At 49.1% G+C, this 21,809-nt stretch overlaps 1 protein-coding gene across 2 annotated transcripts in view; it reads right to left on the bottom strand.

The window, feature by feature from the left end:
- Positions 1-21,809, bottom strand: part of PRPS2 (phosphoribosyl pyrophosphate synthetase 2) — a 43,775-nt gene that overhangs the window by 11,200 nt on the left and 10,766 nt on the right. For both annotated transcript variants that reach the window (XM_039234245.1, XM_039234244.1), the window contains exons 2-3: positions 16,514-16,697; positions 183-281 (exon numbers count right to left, since the gene is read on the bottom strand). In XM_039234245.1, coding sequence (XP_039090176.1) covers positions 183-281; positions 16,514-16,697 — 283 coding nt within the window. The remainder of the gene's footprint in view (positions 1-182; positions 282-16,513; positions 16,698-21,809) is intronic.

The following is a 21,809-nucleotide window of genomic DNA, read 5'->3' on the forward strand; positions in this document are numbered from 1 at the left end:
ATAACTACATTGACCTATATGTCCAAGTTCAGTAACGACGCAGATCCAGGAGACCCACCATATATAAACTCAAGCACGAGAAACGTCACCTCCTTGGAAAACAATTTAGGAGAATGAGGATTGAAGCCCTTGCACTGAAGCCCCCCGATCACAACCGAGGGCAAGAGGGAAAATGCGGGAACCTGGATCTGTGAGGCGTGCAGGTCCATGGTGATGATGTGGTCTGCCCCAGCCACTGACAGCATATTGGCCACAAGTTTCGCGGAAATCGGAGCACGGCTCTGAAAAATAAAGACACGGATCTTAGAACAGGAAAAGAGGAGGGAAGAGATACATTTAATAAGATCGGCATTAATCAAAGTCATTTAATACTTCAATACTTTAAATTATTTAAAAGTATTTAAAGTATTAAATTATTTAAAAGTATTAAAAAGTATTTAAAGAAAAATTACATTATAACGACAAAAGCTATTCATTCCATTTTATTCACCCGATATTACAAAGAAGCAAACACTTAAACATACGTACCTGTAACATCACAATCTGTACAATGCAAATAGTGACAAGTGAGTGAATAAATAAGAGGTACCGAGAGAGACGGTAGCATCAAGGACATTGAGTTTAAAGAGACTGGTTCTGAGGGGCGCCTGCGTGGTTCAGTCGGTTAAGCATTCGACCTTGATTTCAGCTCAGGTCACACACGAACCGTGGGATCGAGCCCCGTGTCAGGCTCTCAGCTCTGGCTGCGTGGAGCCTGCTTGGGAAGTTTTCTTTACTTCTCTTGCTGCCTCTCTTCTCTCTTTCCTCTGTCTTCTACTCGTTCTCTCTCTCTCTCTCTCAAAATAAATATTCAAAAAAAGAGAGAGAGAGACTGGTTATCATCAGAGGCTGCTCTGAGGAAACTGCGTTTAAGGTGCGGCCAGCAGAGGAGAGACACCAGCGTTCCAGAAAGAGCAGCACCAAGGCCAAGAGGTCACATCCAGGGACGGCAAGAAGTCCAGGGTGGCCACGGGCATTAGTCCAAGAGACGGCATCAGGGAATGCTGGCGAGGCAGGGACAGCTGAAAGCCAAGGCCAGCTCTTCAAGAAGGGCTGATGCGCTCCGGCTAAATGCTGTCACAAATTACGACGCGAAAACCAGACTGAAGAAAGAACAACTTCAGGTGATTAAGAATCGGTGTTTCAAGAAGGGGTGCAAGGGGATTTATTGACACCATAGCCTTTTTCAAGTTACTGAACTTCTCCCTAGCTTTAGCTTCGACATCATAAATCCCGGACAGTATCTGTCTACATCAAAAAATATACACAAGACTACAGAGAGACTGAATCTAGGAAAAGAGGTCAGCATTTTACTGTCAACAGGAATAGGCTCATATGCCAGCCCCCAAAAACATGCATATAAGCTTAGAAGATTTCATTCAGACTCACACAACGTTATGTCAATGACATCTCAAAACTGCAACCAAAAAAGACGTTTCAGTCACAACAGTAACAAACGACCCATCCCTGTTAAATACAGGGTATAGAGAAGACTCATGCAAAAGAATACACGGGAAGGAATTACATCATAATGTCAACAACAGATCATTTGTATTTTCTGTGACACATCATACTTTTAAAAACGAACAAACAAACATCGCTTTATAATAATCTACTGTGGACATTAGTAATGGGAATCCCCACCTAAAATGGAGTCGGGAGATTTGGGGGTGGGGGGGGGAAGCTGCCGCTCCCACTCCTAGTCAACTGCAGACACAACGAAAGGGGCACACGTGACCTTACGAGGACTTGACCTTGCACACGGCTACTGCTCCAGCAGCAGAAGAGAAACGAGAAGCCACCAGACTTCGAACTCCCAGTTTCCTCCAGTGGACTTTTAGTTCATAAGAGCCCCCCAACTTTCCCCTTCTCTCCTTCAAAAGCCTACCTTTCCTTTGTGCCCCGAAATCGCCTACAGTCTTGCCACAGCTTGTCTGTTTGTTGGTTTGCATTTCTCTTTTATTCCTGAATAAACCCATCTGTTGCTGGTAAAATAACTAGCACTATTTTTTTGTTAGTATTTATTTATTTTTGAGAGAGCGCAAGCGAGGGAGGGGTGGACAGAGGGAGACCCAGAATCTGAAGCAGGCTCCAGGCTCTGAGCTGTCAGCACAGACCTGACTCGGGGCTCGAACTCACGGCCACTCGCTGCTGACAAAATCCAAAGGCAGAGGGACGAGCAGTAGTGGAAACAAGAAAGGGATTTAGTTGAGTGAAGCCTCCACCGGGGAGACAGCGGACTAGCGTCTCAGAGACGATCTGCAAAGTGCCTGAACCACTTCTAGATTTAAGTAAGGAAAATGCGGGACAAAGGTTGGGGGAGGGGGGTACATGCAGGGGGGTCTCGAAGGTCAGGGCAACCAATCATTTGTCCTGGGGTGATCACCGGGGTCTTGCTGGCACAGGGCGGTCCTTACTGTTTGAGCAGTAAGTTTGGGTTCCCGTCAGGGGGTGCTGTGTCCTCAGGGTGTTCTGCCTGAGTTAAGAAATAAGCTGGAGGGGCGCCTGGGGGGCTCAGTTGGTTGAGCGTCAGGCTTCGGCTCAGGTCATGATCTCACGGTTCGTGGGTTCGAGCCCCGCGTCTGGCTCACTGCTGCCAGCGCAGAGCCCGCTTTGTCCCCCACTTCTCTCTGCCCGTCCCCTGCTCATGCTCTCTCAAAAATAAATAAAACATTTTTTAAAATAAAAAAAAAAAGAGATAAGCTGGACAGGAGAACTTAATTAGAAAGTACAGACTGGGGGCAGAATGGAGACAGTGGAAGTCGTCTTTCAGAACTAGGCTGGCCTTCAGGCGGATTCATTTTCACAGTCAGACTTCCCACGCTGGACAGGTGCCCATTTGAAGGGCGAAGGCCTTCAGCCGAGTTCCCCTTGGGGGCTGGACCGCTCCTCCCAGAGCTGGGCAGGCCTTTCATCTGCTTCCTTCTGGAACCAGGCTGCTCCTGAAAGTCCTCTAAGACATGAGATCCCAGTCATCAAAATGCTCTGAGCGCTTTGAGGACACCCCGCCCCGCCCCCGCTCCCCACTCACTGGGACCCTGGCCGGTTTTATGTTTAATCACTATGGTCCTTCCGCATGCACTTTTATAAATAAATGGACTGACTTAACCAGAAGTAATTTAGAACTTCAATGGCCATTATGGGGAACTTTCAATCTCCCCAAACTTCATTCTCTTGAAGCTGAGCTGAACCACCATGGTTCGAAACTGACAAAACTGAATGGGAATCTCTGCTTTAACTGGTAATCTGAAGCTTCCAAACACGATCAGGAATGTAAAACTGCCTCTCTCCAAAACACAACTTATAAACTAAATGAGGCGATTAAAAAGAAAAAAAGGCTTCTGAGGCCTCTTCTGCACCCCCACCCGCACTACAAGGCAGCCACCTTGTGCTCAGGCCCCGTCCCCTGGGCGCCACCTTCCTCTGTTCTCTCTGCACCCTCCCATCTCCTCTGCTGTCTCGTTCTAATCCTGATCCTTGGCCGAGTCTTCCTTTTCCTCAGAAGTTCCCTCTGCTCTCTCCTCTCCTGAACCAACTAAAACCTGCCCCTTTAAAGTTACATCTTCTGAGGGTGTAAGTGGACCCCAAGTTTCTTATATTTCCTGGACTAAGGCTGAACATCAAGCCATAGTTAGAGTTTCCTAAAATGACGGGCGATCCCCTCAGGTTTGCGGACGGTAGTTACTCAAACCTACCACCCCGGTTTCTCAGATTTAGGTCAACTGGTGCCCGCGCCTATTGGTGACAGCTGGCCCAAACGCTGGATGAAACTAGCCCAATGGGAAAATCCTGAGCAGGATTTAGAGAAACAGATCCCGACCCTTTGGCAAGACGCTAGAAACCTGCTGGAAATCTCCAGTAAGCAATTATACTGGGTTTTTCCTAAGCCTGTTGACTGGAACAAAATTCAGGCTTACACACAAAAGCTTGGTGAATCCATTCACGCTTAGTATAATCAACGCCAAACTGTCTTTAAAGAACATTCCAGTCTTCCTTCAGATGCCGAATCCATCGGGGTAACATTTAACTCCGTGTTTATTAATCACCGCTCCGGGATCTTTCCCTTTTAGTTAAGAGGACCAGGATCGAATGGGAAACTGGGCACTTCAGATTCAACTGACCTGGCAAACAAGCTTGCTCACACCCTAGGTGCGTCACCTACAAGAAAGAGCGCTAAAATTCTCATGGCTCAACTCTGGCAAATGGAGGCTCCTAAAGAAAACCGGAAGCGTAGTTTGGACTATGATTTCCCTTCCAATGTCCTAATTCCCAATGATGGGTGTAGAGAGCAAGATGGAGTCACTCGTGTCAAGCAGGAGCCTGTATGAAGCAGTGATGCCAACAGCTAAGCGCACTGCAGCTATAAGATATCACCAAGACCAGCACCAGCTGACACTCCCTTGATGTCATCATACTCTCCTGGGTCCTCCACATGGGGGTCCCGGGGCCCCTAGGGTGCTTCATCCTTTAAACTTCAATTGTTCATGGCTTTGTCCTTCCTTATTAGTCTTTTGGCGAGCTATTTGCACCTTGGCTGTTTCTGGTCTAACTGAGGGATGGTTTTCATCAATAACGTAGGCGCCCCTGCAATGGGAACTCCGGACATGAAGAGCTTTACATTTTTAGGATCCTTAGACCCATGACTATGTCTCGGGAGTCCTGGTCGTGAGCTTCTTTCTGATTCTGAACTCTGTGGGGTAGCACGGCTCTTCTACCCACTGCTCCCTGCAGAGAGCCGGCCGCACGGCTGTGCCGATACCTTCGCATTTCCCCCTTGGTGGGGCGTCTGGAAAGTCCACATTCACGCACATGTACTCCCCAATCTGTTAGTTTTAGTTCTGTTATAGTCCATTCAAGCAAGACTCAAGGAGCCTTTTCTGATTCTTCTAAATTTTCTAAAACACGATGAGTCGGTGACACGGAATCCCGCCGACCACGCCAACGGTCACGGGCACGCTGTGAAGGCGCACACACAAGTTGGCTCCTGCCACAGCGTCGGCGGTGCTCAGTGAGTCACAAAGCAGGGTTAACGTAATGAGAAGGCAGGTTCAGGATTCCAAACCCAGTGACATTTCAGCACATGATTAACTTGGCCTCTTGCAGGGCACACAGAGCAGGACATAAGTTAAGGCACACGAGATACAAAATAACACAGGTGGTAGGAAGTTAATGAACCCAACACAAAGTCCGTCTGTGGGCGCGCGGCTGAGATAAGGCCTTGGCCCGGTCAGGGTCAGTTCTCGGCCCTCACCGCTCTCCTGTTCAAGCAGGGGAGGCTCTCCGTCCTGCTGGGAGATGGGTCAGGCAGAGCCTTCGGCGGCAGCTGCCTTGTCAGGGGCTCAGACACGGAGGGGTCATGTCTGGGGAGCCCGACGCTTTGCTGCAAAAACCCTCCCCCTTTTCAAGGGACTTAATGAGTCTCGGACGCCCGCACACCTCCCCTGCTTCTGCTACTTATCAGTTCTGGTGTGTCGTCAGCCGGTGCCGGTCTCGGTGATGGCTCCCGGTTGTTAGTACCCTTGACTGCTTGTATCCTTGCGTGACGCGGGCCCCTGCTTGACACGAGTGACTCCATCTTGCTCTCTACCACGGGGCTACCAGAACCCCCCGGGGCTCTTCCCAATCCTCCCACTTGATCAGCTCGCAGCAACTACTATCCAGATTGAGAAGAGATCTGTCTCTGTCTTTCCTGACATGAGAGCTCCCCGCCTCAGAGCGCCGGAACAGTTCCAACAGTGGAGGTCTCTGTAAACCTCGACAGGCTCCCGTCTCCGAGACTCCTCCCTTCTGTCTGGGCCCTTTGAGAGATCTACACCCTTTCTTCCTTGGCTCCTCTACCCCTGTTCGTTCACTGGGCTGAGATTTCTTAGAACAATACGCCGGAATTTCTTTCTCCCAAAAGAGGAAAATCATTCTAGAACTTGAGAGCACTGACCAAGATGGCCAACGGGGGGGAAATCGGTGACCCATTGGCATATTTTTCTATGCTCTGTCTCCGATAGGAGCGTCTGGGGGTACTGATCATTTATTCCTACCGGCTCAGCTGCTATTGTCTTTATGGACAAAATCGTCAACAGATAGTAGTAGAATCCATAGCGAACCTCCCATCCAGATTCAGACTGATCCCCAGAATTAACAGCCTATGAACAAAGAAGCCCTTCAAGGCATCAAGCCCACCACAGAAGATTGCAAGGCTCAGGGCCTCCAACTCCCCCGCGCCAGTCCCCATCACACCCCAATTCTACCTGTGAAAAAACCCAACGGCCGAGGATGGGACTCGATCCGGGACCTCCGAGCAATAAACAGCACCGGCGTCCCATGGCACCCCGTTGTTCCCAACCCTCGGGCACCACTGACATCCATTCCCACTGAAGCACGCTCTTCACTGTGACCGACCTCTGCGGTGCATTGTTTAGTGTCCTGGTTGATAAGGAAAGCCAGTATCTTTTTACCTTCACTCGGGAAGGATGGAAATACACCCAGGAAGTAATGCTCCATTACACAGAGTCCTTCACTTTTCACAAACCTTAAGAGCTGACTTGGATGATGCAAAGTTTTCTGCCGGCTCCACGTTCTCACCGTGCACAGACAACTTTGCTTCTGTCCCCGCCCGCAAGCCCTTTTCACAGGAAGACAGCATCCACCTGTGACACCCTTTGGCCTGACGTCGCCGTCTCCGCAGACAAGTATTACGGTTTGTTCAAACTCAGGTCTGATATTTTGGGTCCATGATCTTGGAACACAGACCAGATGTGGATCCAGGTAGCCTCCAAGGCAGCCTCACTTTCCCTGAATCTAAAACCAGGTACCGATCGCGAGGCTTTCTGGGACTGGCTGGCTACTGTCGAAACGGGACTCCAAACCTCTCGTGCGCGCGGCTCGGCCTCTCTACGCTTTACTAAAAAATGACAAAGCTAATCCTGTTATTTGCCAAGCGGGGGATGTCACTGCCTTTGAGACTTGAAAGCAGAGTCTGCCCAAAGCTCCTGCCCTTGGACGTCCTAAGGAGCAACTGGCCTTTTTGTGGGCAAGAGGCAAGGGGATGCGCTCAGGTCCTCTCCTATCATCGCCCCGGGGGGTATCACCACCAGCCAGCCCCTCTGGCTGGGGGACATTCCCCTTGCCCCAGGGCCAGCTGTGCCACTGCCCTCTAAGTCCAGGCCACTGAAGAGACAGAAAGAGCCAACCTAACTGTGGCCATCCCTGTGATCCACACGGAAGCCCTCCTGGATTCCCGTCACATGCAACACTTCGCGGCCAGTCGCCTCACCTCCTGGGACCCCTCCGGCTAACTGCTCCTCATCCAGTAACTCTTTCTCACTGCGAGAGCCTTACCTGTGCCACCTTCTCCCCCCTCCTCTGACGAAGCCCCTCACAAGTGCCTACGGCTGACAGATCGCCTCTGGACTCGCCGTGACAAGTTACAAGAAATGTCGCGAACCGATACACCCTTGTCACGGTTTACTGAGGGTTCTTAAAGCATCGAAATGGAAAGGGCGCCTGGGTGGCTCAGCCAGAGAGGCGTCCGACTCTTGGTTTCGGCTCAGGTCGTCACCTCACAAGTCGTGGGTTCAAGCCCCTCATCGGGCTCTCTGCTCTCTCAGCACACAGCCTGCTCGGGATTCTCGGTCTCCCCCTCTCTCTGCCCCTTCCCTGCTCACGCTCTGTCTCAAAAATAATCATTAAAAAAAGTAAATACCATGCTGGACACGCTACCCAAACTCCCTTTGAACTCCCTGAGGCTTGTCACATTTACCTCTAGCTACTTTAGTCCAAGGAGGCTGAGCTATATGCTCTTACTCAAGCCTGTTATTTTAGCCCCGTGCAAAACCACAAACATTTATGCTGATAGTCAGTATGCCTTCGGGGTAGCTCGTGATTTGGAACATGACGGCAGCGACGAGGTTTCCCTACCTCCGATGGGGAGGAGATGAAAAATGGCTCCCCAAAAATGGCTCCCGTCTCCACTGCCTGTGAGGTGCCATACTTTTGCTGGCAGCTCTGGCTATGAAGGTTCCCAGGCATTCCAGACTCAACTCCCTGGAGGCCAAAGGACACCGCCTTGCCGGTATTTCCACACGCTGCTCTCAAGGAAAGTGACAGCCAGACCTCTGGCATGTTCCAAAGGGACATTCTTTCAAACGACAGATTAGAAAAATTGACCAGGGACGCCCAACAATTAGCCCCAGAGAAGGAGAGACAGTATTTGGACATCTAATAACTCTGGGTTCGATAAACAAAGCGAGCTCTGGTTTGAACCAAAGAACAATCTGGTCCTCCCAGAAATTCTAAAGTTCTCACCACTTTCCATGCACCCACATGAAGCCACTGGCCTACTGAGAGAATGACAGCATTCATGAACCCGTATCGATGGGAAAGTATGAGGAAGGCCGCAAAAAGGGTCTACTTTACTTGGCTCGTCCCACTTGACCAAAATGCAGTCCTGAGAAACCTCTCCATACTGCCCCTGGGCAGCGTCGATTGCCCAATGGACCAACTGAGGTTTGGCACATGGATTTCGCGCAGTTCCCCTCCCCCGCCTCCATCTCACGGATAGAAGTATGTTTTGGCCCTAGTTTGTATGTTTTCTCACTAGACCGAAGCTTCTCTTGTAGACAGGCCAGTGCCTTTCCGGCGGCTAACATTCTGTGAGGAAAAATGACCCCCTACCGGGGGATCCCCTCTTGACCTACGCAGTAACTAAAGAACCCATTTTACCAGTCAGGAGCTTCAACAAGGCGGTGCTATTTGGCCCGTCCATTGGGCGCACCGCCCTCAATCCTCGGGGCCGGCCAAATTTACGGATGACACTGTTGAGACTCAAGTGGCAAAATTTATAGACTCTCCAAATACCTTGGCCAGAGGTGCGGCCGTTAGTCCCTCCGTATCTCAGGTCCTCCCCGTTTTTGGAACTCATACATTCTCACCCTTGGAGAGAGAGGAATGACCATGCATTCTGGCTTCTCCCTCTTTTGCCCCCAGTTGATATAAGGAGAGGTCTTCAATACTGTCAAGGTCTAGTTGCTTCTATTAAACATAACCAGGCTCTGATAGAGCAGTCTTTTCACTGCGCACAGGAGACAGCGATCTGAACGCCTCACGCGTCGCCACTTGGGGAACTTTTTGGGAAAGACACCATCTCCACTGTCAAGGTCTAGTTGCTTCTATTAAACATAACCAGGCTCTGATAGAGCAGTCTTTTCACTGCGCACAGGAGACAGCGATCTGAACGCCTCACGCGTCGCCACTTGGAGAACTTTTTGGGAAAGACACCATCTCCACAAAGGCTCTTCAACCTCGCCGGAAAGGCCCTTATCAGCATCTGCTCACCGGCCACTGTGCGGACTCTTGCATCCACGTGACACAGCTAGAGAAAGCCCCAAACCCTGACTGGACCTGCATACCCTCTGGTGACAGGATTTCTCGGAATCGAAGCCAACGACACCTGGGAACGCAGCTTTCCCAAGCTGTCCGGACCAGGCCTGCGTGCTTTTTTCTCACTGTCGCTTCTGGTATCTCTTTTGAAGAAGGAAAACGCCCTTTATCAGCATTTCCCAATCTCTGGGCGTTTCCGGAAGGGTTAGGACGTTCATCCTCACAACACACATGGTTCTCAACAGCTCTTCGGAGAGAACCATGCTGCTTTAAAATGTCCTGAAAGTGCTGCTATTCTCGCAAAAGGGCTCACTGACTATTGCTTCAGGTCACGTGTGTACCCCAGGTTCCCAACTGCACTCGGTTATTTCCTTCGGGGGACTCTCACAGAAGTCCACTATTTCGTCTCACAGTCACTAGGTTTAGAAGGCAACTTTCAGGAGTCAAACATGACCCTGGGATGGCCTTCACAGGAAGAGGCCTTTCTTCCCCAAGTCCAACGAGGGCCAGTAAGTATCTTCAGACCTAGGGTTCTGGTTTAGAACTGACATACAGTCAGGAACTGTCATGTTGCTTTTGACGGTGCATTTCTCTATCAACTTTCGGCAGAAAGGATGTGCCCCTTAGGTTGATGCCGGCTCAGAGCTCAGGGTCTTGAGAAGATACAGACTTCAGATGAAAATTGCCCAAGAGCTGTCCCTTCTAATTCCCTCCCTGTTACTCAGTGTGGCGCTCACCCTCCGACGTGAGACATGACAGCCACGGAAGGTCCTTCCTGGCACCGAGAGATAAAAGCACTAAGTACAGAGGACCTGACCGCTCATCGGCAATGCTCCCTGGGAAGGATCCTGATCGAAAGGGGGAAAGGTGAACTTCAGTAACAGGAACCCCCACGTAAATGGAGTCAGGGGGTTTGGGGAGGGGGAGTTTGAACACCCTCCCACTCCTTGTCAGTTGCCGACCCAAAGGGAAGAAGCAGACGCGACCTTGCATGTGGACTCGCAGTTGGTGATTCATCACAACCCAACTACCCTCTTTGCTCCTTCAAAAGTGTACCTTTCCTTTGTTCTCTGGAATGGCCTACCTTTGTTTGTTTGTTTAATGTTTATTTATTTTTGAATGAGGCAGAGAAAGAGCATGAGCAGGGAAGGGGCAGAGAGAGAGGGAGGGAGACACAGAATCTGAAGCCAGCTCCAGGCTCTGTCTGAGAATGTCAGCAGAGCCCAACATGAGGCTCGAACTCACGAACTGCGAGACCGTGATCTGAGCCGAAGTCGGACGCTTAACCAACCGAGCCACCTAGACGCCCCGCCTACAGTTTTTTAAATTCTTGAATAAACCTACTTTTTTCTAGTAAAACAACTGGTAGTTTTACTTTTAAGGTTAGCAATACGTATATGACATACACAGGCATTCTTTCCAACCTCAAAATGTTACCAGTAGATGTTTCCAGAAAGTGAAATTATGGGGAAATAAGTATTTTTCAGGCTTCTTGACTAACTACGTATTATCACTCACGTTTTCACCGTTGAACTCCCCCGTTCTGTTCCAAGGTGCCCTTGGGACAAAAAGCCCCCGGACCAGTCTGGCTCTAGCTCCTATGACCTGATCTTCCTCCAGGCCCCAGCTACGAGGTTCCGTCCAGTCTGCACTGGGCCCACCCTCCCCCTCTTCCAGAAAACAATCTAAGCCTTGCCATCTACACCCACATGCCCACCTCACTCCCGTGCTGCGGCCGGGCCACTGCGTGTGACCCTCCGGGTCTCTGCGTGTGACCCTCCGGGTCTGGTTCAAATCTCCAAATGCTGCGACACTCAGAACTCCAGCGAGAAATGGGTCTGTCCATTCTCAAAGAGACGCTGCACTGGCTGAGCACGTGGCCTCCGTCATCTGGGACCACCTTATACTACCCGCTGAAAGACTCCCATCAGAAGATGTTATATGTACGGATGTCATAGTTCGGAACGACCGTATGTATCCCTCAAGGGCAAAGAATTGGTTTTGGAGATTTTCACATACTCTGCAGCACACCGTTCTGTACCTTAAATATTTAATAATAGAATTGCTACCACGTCGAGTTTTCAAGCCTCAGTTATCTGCCTCAATGACTGTGAGAATGATTTAGCCTAACCCAATTTCAGGATAATTAAAAGAATAAATTGATCACTGGGACTTCTTTGTACTAGAATCTGATTCTCAACACTAATCAACGTGGGGCCCTTCCTACAATTTTATAATGGGCACAAACATTCCTCCGTGGTATCTAGCATTTGCTACTTCTGAGATGCAAAGCACAGGTAATTTCTAAATTCATACTCAGTGTATCAGACGCCGCCCTGCTAAACCCATACAATTGACAAGCTTTAGAAATTTACAAGATTAGGGGCGCCTGGGTGGCTCAGTCGGTTGGGCGTCCGACTTCGGCTCAGGTCATGATCTCATGGTTCGTGGGTTCGAGCCCGGCGTCGGGCTCTGTGCTGACAGCTAGCTCAGAGCCTGGAGCCTGCTTCGGATTCTGTATCTCCCCCTCTCTCTGACCCTTCCCTGCTCATGCTCTCTCTCTCTCTCTCTGAAATAAATAAAACATTAAAGAAAAAAAGAAATTTACAAGATTAGAGAAACTGACAGCAGGACAACTATTCTCACTTTCTCCAGATAAAAAATAGAAAGAAACAATCTGAGAATGGAAAAGAGAACATAACCTTGAAAATGATTTTGAAAAAAGCCTCGGGTCCCCTCCCCTGTCAGATACCACATTTGATCTCAGCCAAAAGGCTGAGAAGCGATCTTCTACCCTCTCAGATGTAATGATTTCCAGCTTTGCCCACGTCATACTGTTTGTACCAGGGAAGGAAACTAGCAATTATTGAGTGTCCACCATAACAGACGTCGGCCAAGTGCGGCCCATGAGACAGATCCAGCCTGTGGTCTGTTTGTGTACAACCTGTGGGCTGAGGATGGTTTTTAGGTTCTTAACAGGTTGAAAAACAATCCGACAAAGAGCATTTTGTGACGTCTGAAAAACATGAAATTCACAGCTCAGTGTCCGTAAATACAATTTTATTGGAACACAGACACATATACGGCTGCTTTCATGCAAAATGGTGGAGCTGACCAAGAGATCTGGTGGTCCGAAAGCGTAAAAATTTGACACCTGGCTCTTGTTGGAAAAAGTCGGTCTCCCCATGTGTTTATCATAAGCTAAGCACTTCAGAAATGGTAGCAAATACTATCCTTAACATACACATGAGAAAACAAAGAGTTTAAGCTGTTGTCACAAAGGACAAAGTGAGTAAATGGTGGTAAGCTCCTTCCAAGAGGGCGGTTTCGCGGAGATAACGGAAGCCAAGAGAAGACAGAAGCAGAGGTCGGAGGGACGTGACCTCGAGCCAAGGAGCGAAGCCACCCCCAGAAGCTGGAAGAGGCAGGAAGGCTCGATCGTTCCCTCAAGCCTGCAGACGGTGCGGCTCTGTCACACCTCAGTTCTCGGCCTCTGGCCACCAGGATGGCAGGAGAAAATATTTGTATTGTCTTAAGCCCCCCAATTTAGAGTAATTTATTACAGCAGCGAAAGAAACCAAACGCCCACGACCGTCCACGATTCCTTCTTCTCTAGTAGGTTTCCTCTAACATTAAGCCACACAGTTTCTGAACTCAGGCCTCCCTCCACTGCTCTCCGTGAGGTCTCTGAATCATTATCCACATCCCTGCGTCTGCATTGTTGACAATGAACGTCTTATCTCTTCCATCAGCAGTTAAGCTCCGCCAAGTGTGGAACTGTCTGATGGGGTTCCAAACTAAAAACAGCTTTTATAAAAACCTAAAGAAAAGGGGGAAGGCGGGGGGCATCTGGCTGATTGAGTCAGAAGAGCACGCCACTCTAGACCTCAGGGTCATGAGTTCGAGCCCCACGCTGTGTGCAGAGATTACTTAAAAAAATAAATTAAAGGGGCGCCTGGGTGGCTCAGTCGGTTTAGCGTCTGACTTTGGCTCAGGTCACGATCTCGCAGTTTGTGAGTTCGAGTCCCACGTCGGGCTCTATGCTGACAGCTCGGAGCCTGGAGCCCGCTTCGGATTCTGTGCCTCCCTCTCTCTGCCTCTCCCCTGCTTATGCTCTGCCTTTCTCTCAAAAATAAACAAACTTTAAAAAAATAAAATAAAATAAACAGAACACTAAAAACAGCTACCAGGTGGTTTCCAAGAAACTAGCTTACAGCAAAGTGATTCAGAGGGAGTGAAAGGAAACAGGTGCCCTAAACGGCCCCAAACAGATACCCACCCAAACGTCTGACACCAGGAGGCAAGGTGAAGAGCTAGACAGGTGTCACAGAGCAGGCAGACCCGCTAGTGTCTGAGGGACCCCGTGGGGTTCTCCTCGTCAGCAAGGTGGCTGGCAGAGCGAGAGGCCAGGAGTGTGGTCGCATCCCTGGAAAGCAGGAGATGGGCTCACACAAAGGGCCAGGGCCAAGCTGTGCCAGTTTCTCTAACAAAGACTTCATTATGAATGGACACGAGCAACAAAGTTTGAAAATACAACCTTGGAAACAGAAGTAACCGCAAACTGGATACTCACAAGCAAAACATGTAGCAGTTTCGATCGGTCGGTATCAGTTAAGGAAAAGTTAGGGCTACCCTGTACCACTACTGTGTGGGACAGGGGCGGCTGTAACAATAAAAGGAATTATTTACCCAAGAAGATACAATGCACTGCTTATCTCAGCACCAAAGGCAAGAGTTACACCGCAGAGAAACAGCAGAATATTATTGGCTCCTCTGTGATATGGACAACAACGAAGGTGCTAAACAATGGAAACTCAAATGGGAAGAATGCCTAAGACAGGACATCATACTTAGGGGACAAGAGCGAATGGAAGCTTAGTAGCTAAAAATGCAGAGAACACTTCCCAATCAGGTTGAATAAAAGATGCTGCATAAAGAACAAGGAAGAGGTCAGAGGCTTCACAGCAGCATATGTGGCTTAAAGTTCTGGCTGCCCTCGGCGAAAGCTCAATCACAAAGTGACATACACACGGTCACAGAGTCACACGCACACTCTCTCATGACCAATCAATGCTCTAAAATCCAAGGGTTGGCTAACTGGCCCGTGGGCCAAATCCAGCCAGCCCCTTGTTTCTGTACTGCTTGTGAGTGAATAATGGTTTTTACGTGACTAAATAGCTGGATTTAAAAAAAAAAAAAATCAAAAGAAGGACATTTTATGGCAAGTGACAATGACATGAAATTCACATTTCAGTATCGATACTCAAAGGTTTCACTGGAATCCAGCCACACCCGCCATTTACATACCGCCTGTGTCTGTGAGATACAACCAGAGCTCAGCTGCTGCCGCGGAGACCAGACACCCCATTACAGAAGTCTGCTGACCCCTTCTAACCGATACAGGGCAAATCATATCTCAGTTGCAGAATCGAGTTCTGGAGATCAAATTTCTAGTGAAAAATTAAGTGAGAGCTGTGTTCAGCATGGGGCCTGGGAATCGCACTTGAAGAGGCATTAAAACTTAGGGGGACCTCGGAACGGGAATTTGAACTCATAAAGGGATTTTGGGGGCGCCTGGGTGGCTCAGTCGGGCCAGCCTCGGACTCTTCTTGATTTCAGCTCAGGTCATGATCTCATGGTTCGTGGGATCGAGCCCCACGTCATGTTCCACGCTGAGCCTGCTTGGGATTCCCTCCCTCTCTCGCTCTTGCTCTCAAAATCAATAAATACACTTAAAAGCAACTTTATAAAAGGATTTTTTTCATATAGGAGGGAATCTTGTATGCTGTTTGACAACCTGTGTTGTTTCAGAAAATAAATGAGGGAGATGAATGGAGGAGGTGTATCGGGGGAAACTTTCCTCATGATCAGTCACATCACAGAACAGCCACGTGTCTTGCAAAATGGAAGGACTCACGTGGAACCCGAATGAACAGCTACCTACTCGTAAGAGACATAAAGCAGATAAAAGCCTAGGGGTTGATCCCTATCGTGGTTTGAGTGATATCCCCCCTAAAACCCGTCCACCCAGAGCCTCAGAATGTGACCTCGTTTAAAAACAGGGCATTTGCAGGGACACCCGGCTTGGCTCGGTCAGAAGAGACTGAGACTCTTGATCTCAGGGTCGTGAGTTCGAGCCCCACCTTGGATGCAGAGATTACTTAAACAGAATTTGAAATAACAATAAAGAAATAATAAAAGATAGAAGGCAAAGATCAAAATGCAATCGCTCTGGATGAGGATGGGTTCTAATCCAACAACGGTCCTTTTGTAAAAGAGGAAAGTACACACGGACACAGGGAAGAAGGCCATGTGAAGAAAGAGGCAGAGAGGAGAGTGACGCTTCCAGAAGCCGAGGAATGCCAGGAGCCACCGGAAACCCAAAGAGGCAAAGAAGGCTTCTTCCCCCGCGGAGTCTCCCAAACTGTGACAGAACACGTTTCTGTTGTTTTAGGCCACCCAGTCTGTGGTAATGTGTTACAGCTGCTGTGGTAAACTAATACAATCCCCTCTACATTTCCCTGGAAATTCCAACTTCTCTCCCTTCTCCCAAAGGCAGGGACTAGACCTTTAATTTCTTCCAGAAACCCACACAGCCTCCTCTAGCCCCCGTGCTGCTAAAGGAAAAAGTCAACGATGTTACCTTTATCACTTTGTAACCTTTCAAGAAGAACAAAGGTAACATCGTTGACTTTTTCCTTGCAAGACTATAGGGTAGAATCACAACCAAGAGACTGGCGTTGATACGCTCCAGGGATGTGATCCCCACTCCCCGATTTTCTGTACTCGGCGAGTGGGGGTGGGGTTATTAAGTTCTAGCCACCACCATAAAGATACACGGCAATTTCATCACCGGGGCTGTTTGGGATCGTAATACATGCAAAAACATGCCTTATCTGTATGTAGATCTATAAATATTAACAGAATGGCCGGTTCAGAGACAAACCTTTGAAAAGCCAGGATGAGAAACCCTATTTCCACGATCCTTAAAACAGAAAGCAGTGTTTTCCAGAGAGTCGGAGTTAATATGGGAGGGTAGGGGGGGAATGTGGAGGCTTAACCCAGAGCGGGTTCTTCCAACAGGACGCCAATCTCATACCTTGTCCTTTTTATCCTGTCGAGCGTACGGAAAACACGGGATCACGGCAGTCACCCTGGAAGACGACGCGATCTTGCAGGCGTTGATCATGATAAGGAGCTCCATCAGGTTGTCGTTGATTTCTCCGCAGCCACTCTGGATGATATAGACATCTTCGCCCCTCACGCTCTCGCCGATCTCGACGCTGGGAAAAGAAAAATGCCATCCGTTATGAGTCGAGTCTACTTGCAGCCTTAGAGGTCCCCCAGAGCACCATTAGGTAGGGGGACTGGCCAGGGCGCACCATACGGTGTGCTCATGGCCAGGACTTATTACAGGGAAAGCATGCAGAACACACCGAGCAAAGGGAAAAGGCGCAAGCAGCAAAATCGGTGGGAAAGCAGGCGCGAGCTTCGAGGAGTCGCCCTGTGGTGGAGTCACACAGGTTGAGCTCGGCTCCCCCCAGGAACATGCTCATTGGCATCTAGGGTATGATCGGGGGTGGGGGGGCGGCTGGTCACACAGGCCCCCACCTGCCTGGCACATACCAAAATTCCAGACCGCCAGGTATTCCACATTAACCACACCGTTTATACAGTTTAGTAGAGCGAGCCGTTCTTATCTGGGAATGGGGGGAGCCCTTTCAAAAATGGGAGTTTCCAAAGGCTAGCTGAGGACCACCTTGTGAGCAGAACTTTCCATTTAAGAGAGGGTCCAACATGCCCGTTAGAAATAGGTCTCAGTCCTGTTATATTGACTTCTTTCAGCTAAATAGCATATTGAGTCTTAACTTTTATTAAAGTTCCGTATACATGCTGCTTAAAAAACTCAAGTCATTCTGAGGGCACCTGGGGGGCTCAGTCGGTTAAGCATCTGACTCTTGATTTCGGCTTAGGTCATGATCTCACGGTTCATGACATCGAGCCCCACGGTGGGCTCCACGCGACCAGTGCTGAGCCTGCCTGGGATTCTCTCTCTCTCTTAAAAATGAACAAAACCTCAAGTCATTCTGTAAGGCTTGTAACAAACATTCCAGAAGTCTATCCCCACCCGCCCACCCCCTCATTGCCACCTGCAGCCTTCTGATCCCACCATCCCAACGGAGGTCAATACTCCAACCAAGTACGACAGCTACTGTTAACTGTGTGGATGCTATTCAGAGCAGAGCTGTAAAGTAAACTTAAATCCAAGTTTCTATTTCCCTTTAGCCCGTAGCACTTGGTGCTTGGTTCTCCCCGGACTGTGTTATCCTACCTTTTCACCTGCTAAGTTTTCTAAGTAGTGAATCTAAATTCCGACCTAAACGCTCGGCTGACAGTCTACATTCCCACCATGTCAGAGGCCCCAGGTGTGACGTCCATCCCACTAGGCTACCCGGGTCTCTCCCGTCGCTGGCTGAGCCAGGTTCTCTTTCTGCCCCTGCACAGATACCCTCCCAGCCCCCACCCTGGGGAATCCCACCGCTCCTCTCCCACATGCAATTGCCCACTTTCTGTATCCTCTTTCTTGCTGTACTTCTTTGTTTTGCTGGTTGGCATCTTCCGGTAGCTTCTGGAGAAAAGAGTGAAGGGGGCTTCAAAAGTCTTTGGAAGCTGCACGTTGGAAAATTTGTTTTGTGGCAGAGAATGCTGAGCATTCAACATGACCGCAGGCCAGCCCATCCCTGGTGTGTGCTGGGGCAGCTCCTCCACAGAACACTGCCAGGGACCCAGGAGACCTTCAGCTCAGCGACAATGTTGGTTTTGAAAAGGCTAATCTTCTTGCAATTGATACATCAGGAACGATTCGAGCAGAACATGAATTCTGCATCTGCTGACACACTGTCTTCTATCCCGAGATAAGACTGTGAAAACTGCACTGCGCCCAGCTGAATGGAAGAGCCGCTCAGAAATACGCCCCCGTGTCGCGCACGCCCCCCCTCACCAGGGCAACGGCCACACCCATCTTCTTCTGGTATCGCCGTTCTCCACACCACTTCAGACTCCCTCCATCACCTCACGAGAACCCCCAAGCGACAGCCCCTCCAAGACTCATTTCCACAAGGAGGCTGTCGGTCCTCTTCCACGGAAGGCGCTGTTCTTACTACAGTGTTTGCTTTCTAAACCTGTAATGTGTACAAAGTGCTTTATCATTTCTATTACGTTCACATCTTTTTAAAAAGTTGCAGAAGAAGGTTTGAGTACTGCACCCCCAACCCCATTTCCCCTGGAAACCCTGTGGTCTTTACTGTAGGATTCTGCAGAGCACGATGATTTTGAGGAAAGCATCTGTCACATTACAGTAAGACCAACTATAGATGGGCTCACTCTAAAAAGAAATATCGTGAATCTTATTTTAAAATGACAAGGGAGGCCCATAAATAATTACCCTGATCTCTTCTCCTACTATAAGAGGCCAATGACACCCAATCATATTGTTTTAGCTAAAGAGCCAATTATTTCTTTAAAAAAAATTTTTTTACAGGAGTCTGCATTTGGAATCCATGCAATAGTCTACTGAGTCAACAGAAGCTTCTACCCCATTTCAACTAGAATAATCGGAACACAGAGGCCCCTGGGTGGCTCAGTCATTTAAGCGTCCGACTTCAGCTCAGGCCATGATCTCACGGTCCGTGAGTTCAGGCCCCGCGCTAGGCTCTCGGAACACAAAAATGAAGTTTTTCAAGTTGAACTGCTCTGACAACGAGTTTTGGTAACAGTGGGTCATTTTCCAGTTTCTCCACTATGAATGGAAACAGTCTGATGCCACCACCGCCAGGGTGAGAGAGACACAATTCTGTGTGCTCCCTCTGATTTCGAGTTCTAGGGGGTGAGATGTAATTCCTTTGTGAGCGTCCTCTCAACTGTGGAATAAAGTCAACTTGGAAATCACAGGAGGCAGCCATGGGCAGCCGACAAGCTGAGAATGGCGTGGTAGGCAGAGCGGCCCTACACGGAGGTCTACGTCCTAAGCCGCAGAACCCCTGAAAACATTAGTTAAGTGCCAAAGGGGAAACAAGGTGGGAGACAGAAGGTTACTAATCAGCAGACCTTAAAATAGGGGGGATTTTCCTGGAGTATTTGGGTTGGCCCAATGCAATCACAGGGGTCCTTGAAGACGGAAGAGGGAGACAGGAAAGGGCAGAGAAAGACGTATGAGGACTGAAGCAGCATCAGAGAGATGCTACACGGTTGGCTTGGAAGATGGAGGAAGGGATCAAGGGCCACAGGCAGCTTCTAGAAGCTGAGAAAGGCAACGGAATGGCTTCTCCTCCCCTTTCTTCCAGAAAGAACTGCAGTGACCCATGACGGACCTCTACCCCCACAGAACTGCAAGATGCGACAGAAACACAGAAGGCAATGGGGCTGCAAAGCCTAAACCACTTACTGTCTGGCCCGTCACAGAAAAAAACTGGCTAACCTCTGGTGTTATGACTGTCTATCCTCAAAAACTTGCTTCTTTGGCCCATTTTTCTCCAGGAACCTCAGTCTCCACATGACCAGCGGTCCAGCAGAGGAAGAAAAATCCTATCACCATGGCGACTTTTTTCCTGCTTCTACTCATAAAGATGATCGCGACTGGTCTTTAGTGTAAGGTCTTCATTTTAAAACCGTGTGGCCAGAAGGCAGCATCCTCATTTGCCATTCAGTGGAGAATCTTCACAGATCCCCAAAGAAGGCGGCAGATGAGTTTATCCGACTCAACAATGAGTGAGTGTGCTCATTAACTAAAAGGTGGCTGCAGATGCTTTGAAACTCTTCCCATCAGGAAGAGGAGTCTATGTTCCCCTTCCCTTGGGATTCGGGAGGACTCTGCTTGGCAACTGATTGTGACAGAAGCGACAATACACCGTTGTCAGGGCCCAGACTTAAGAGAGGGGCGGCTCCCACTTCCTATCTTCCATGCTATGGGGAAGCTCAAGCAACCCCGCGGAGAGGGACTGAGCTTTCTTACCAAGCTCCCAGGCAAAAGCTAGCACCGGCTCAGCAGCCGTGTGAGCAAGATGTCTCCAAAGTGGACCCGCCAGCCCCAGTTAACTGCCCAGGATGCCATCACGCGGGGTGCTGCCCAAACTGCGGGTTTGGGAGTCAAATGAACAACTGCTATTTTAAGCTGTCGAATTCCAGGGTGACTTGTTACAGAGCAATGGACAACCAGAACTTCAGGTCTTTGGTACAGCTAATGACTCTGCGGGCAGGTAACTGACCAGGGATAAAATGTTACAACAGACCTGCAGACACCCTCACTGCGGATTTCAGTGGCCTGTGGCGAAGCTGGGGCAGGCACCTCTCTACATATCTCAAATGATTCAGAGATGAGAAGGGAAAATCAGAGGGCCCTGTGTGTCCAATTAGGCGGTGTTTTAAAAGTGGGGGATGTCATCAGGGAAATACAAATCAAAACCACACTGAGATACCACCTCACACCAGTCAGAGTGGCTAAAATGAGCAAATCAGAGAACTCTAGATGCTGGCGAGGATGTGGAGACACGGGCACCCTCCTACACTGTTGGTGGGAATGCAAACTGGTACAGCCCCTCTGGAAAACAGTGTGGAGGTTCCTCAGGAAACTAACACTAGAACTCCCCTATGACCCAGCAAAAGCACTGCTAGGAATTTACCCAAGGGATACAGAAATGCTGAGGCATAGGAGCACATGTACCCCAATGTTCATAGCAGCACTCTCCACAATAGCTAAAACATGGAAAGAGCCTAAGTGTCCATCAACGGACGAATGGATCAAGAAGATGTGGTTCATCTATACCATGGAATACCACATGGCAATGAGAAACAATGAAATCTGGCCACGTGTAGCAACATGGATGGACCTTGAGGGTGTTATGCTGAGTGAAATAAGTCAGGCAGAGAAGAACAAATATCATATGTTTGCACGTATAGGAGGATTAGGAGGAACTTGACGGAGGAACAAGGGGGAGAAGAAGGGCGGAAATGGTGGGGGAAAAGGAGAGAGGCAAACCATGAGAGACTCTTGAATGCTGACAAAAACTGAGGACTGATGGATGTGGGGGGGAGGGGGGAAGGGCATGGAGGAGGGCACTTTGGGGATGAGCACTGAGTGTTATGTGGAAACTAATTTGACAATAAACTATTTGAAAAAAAAAAGTGGGGGATGGGGGTGGGCGTGCCTGGCCAGTAGAGTGTGCAACTCTTGATCCTGGGGTTGTGAGTTCAAGCCCCATGTAGAGACTACTTAAAACTAAAATCTTAAAAAAAAAAAAAAAAAAAAAAAGTGGAGAATGGAAGGAGTGACCACCAGGACATTACGACAGATTTCTGATCCCAGCTGAGGGGAGACGTTCAGGAAGGAGCCTCTTACA

Source organism: Hyaena hyaena, unplaced genomic scaffold (genome assembly GCF_003009895.1).
Source record: "Hyaena hyaena isolate Hyena2069 unplaced genomic scaffold, ASM300989v1 scaffold_85, whole genome shotgun sequence".
Classification (NCBI taxonomy): domain Eukaryota; kingdom Metazoa; phylum Chordata; class Mammalia; order Carnivora; family Hyaenidae; genus Hyaena; species Hyaena hyaena.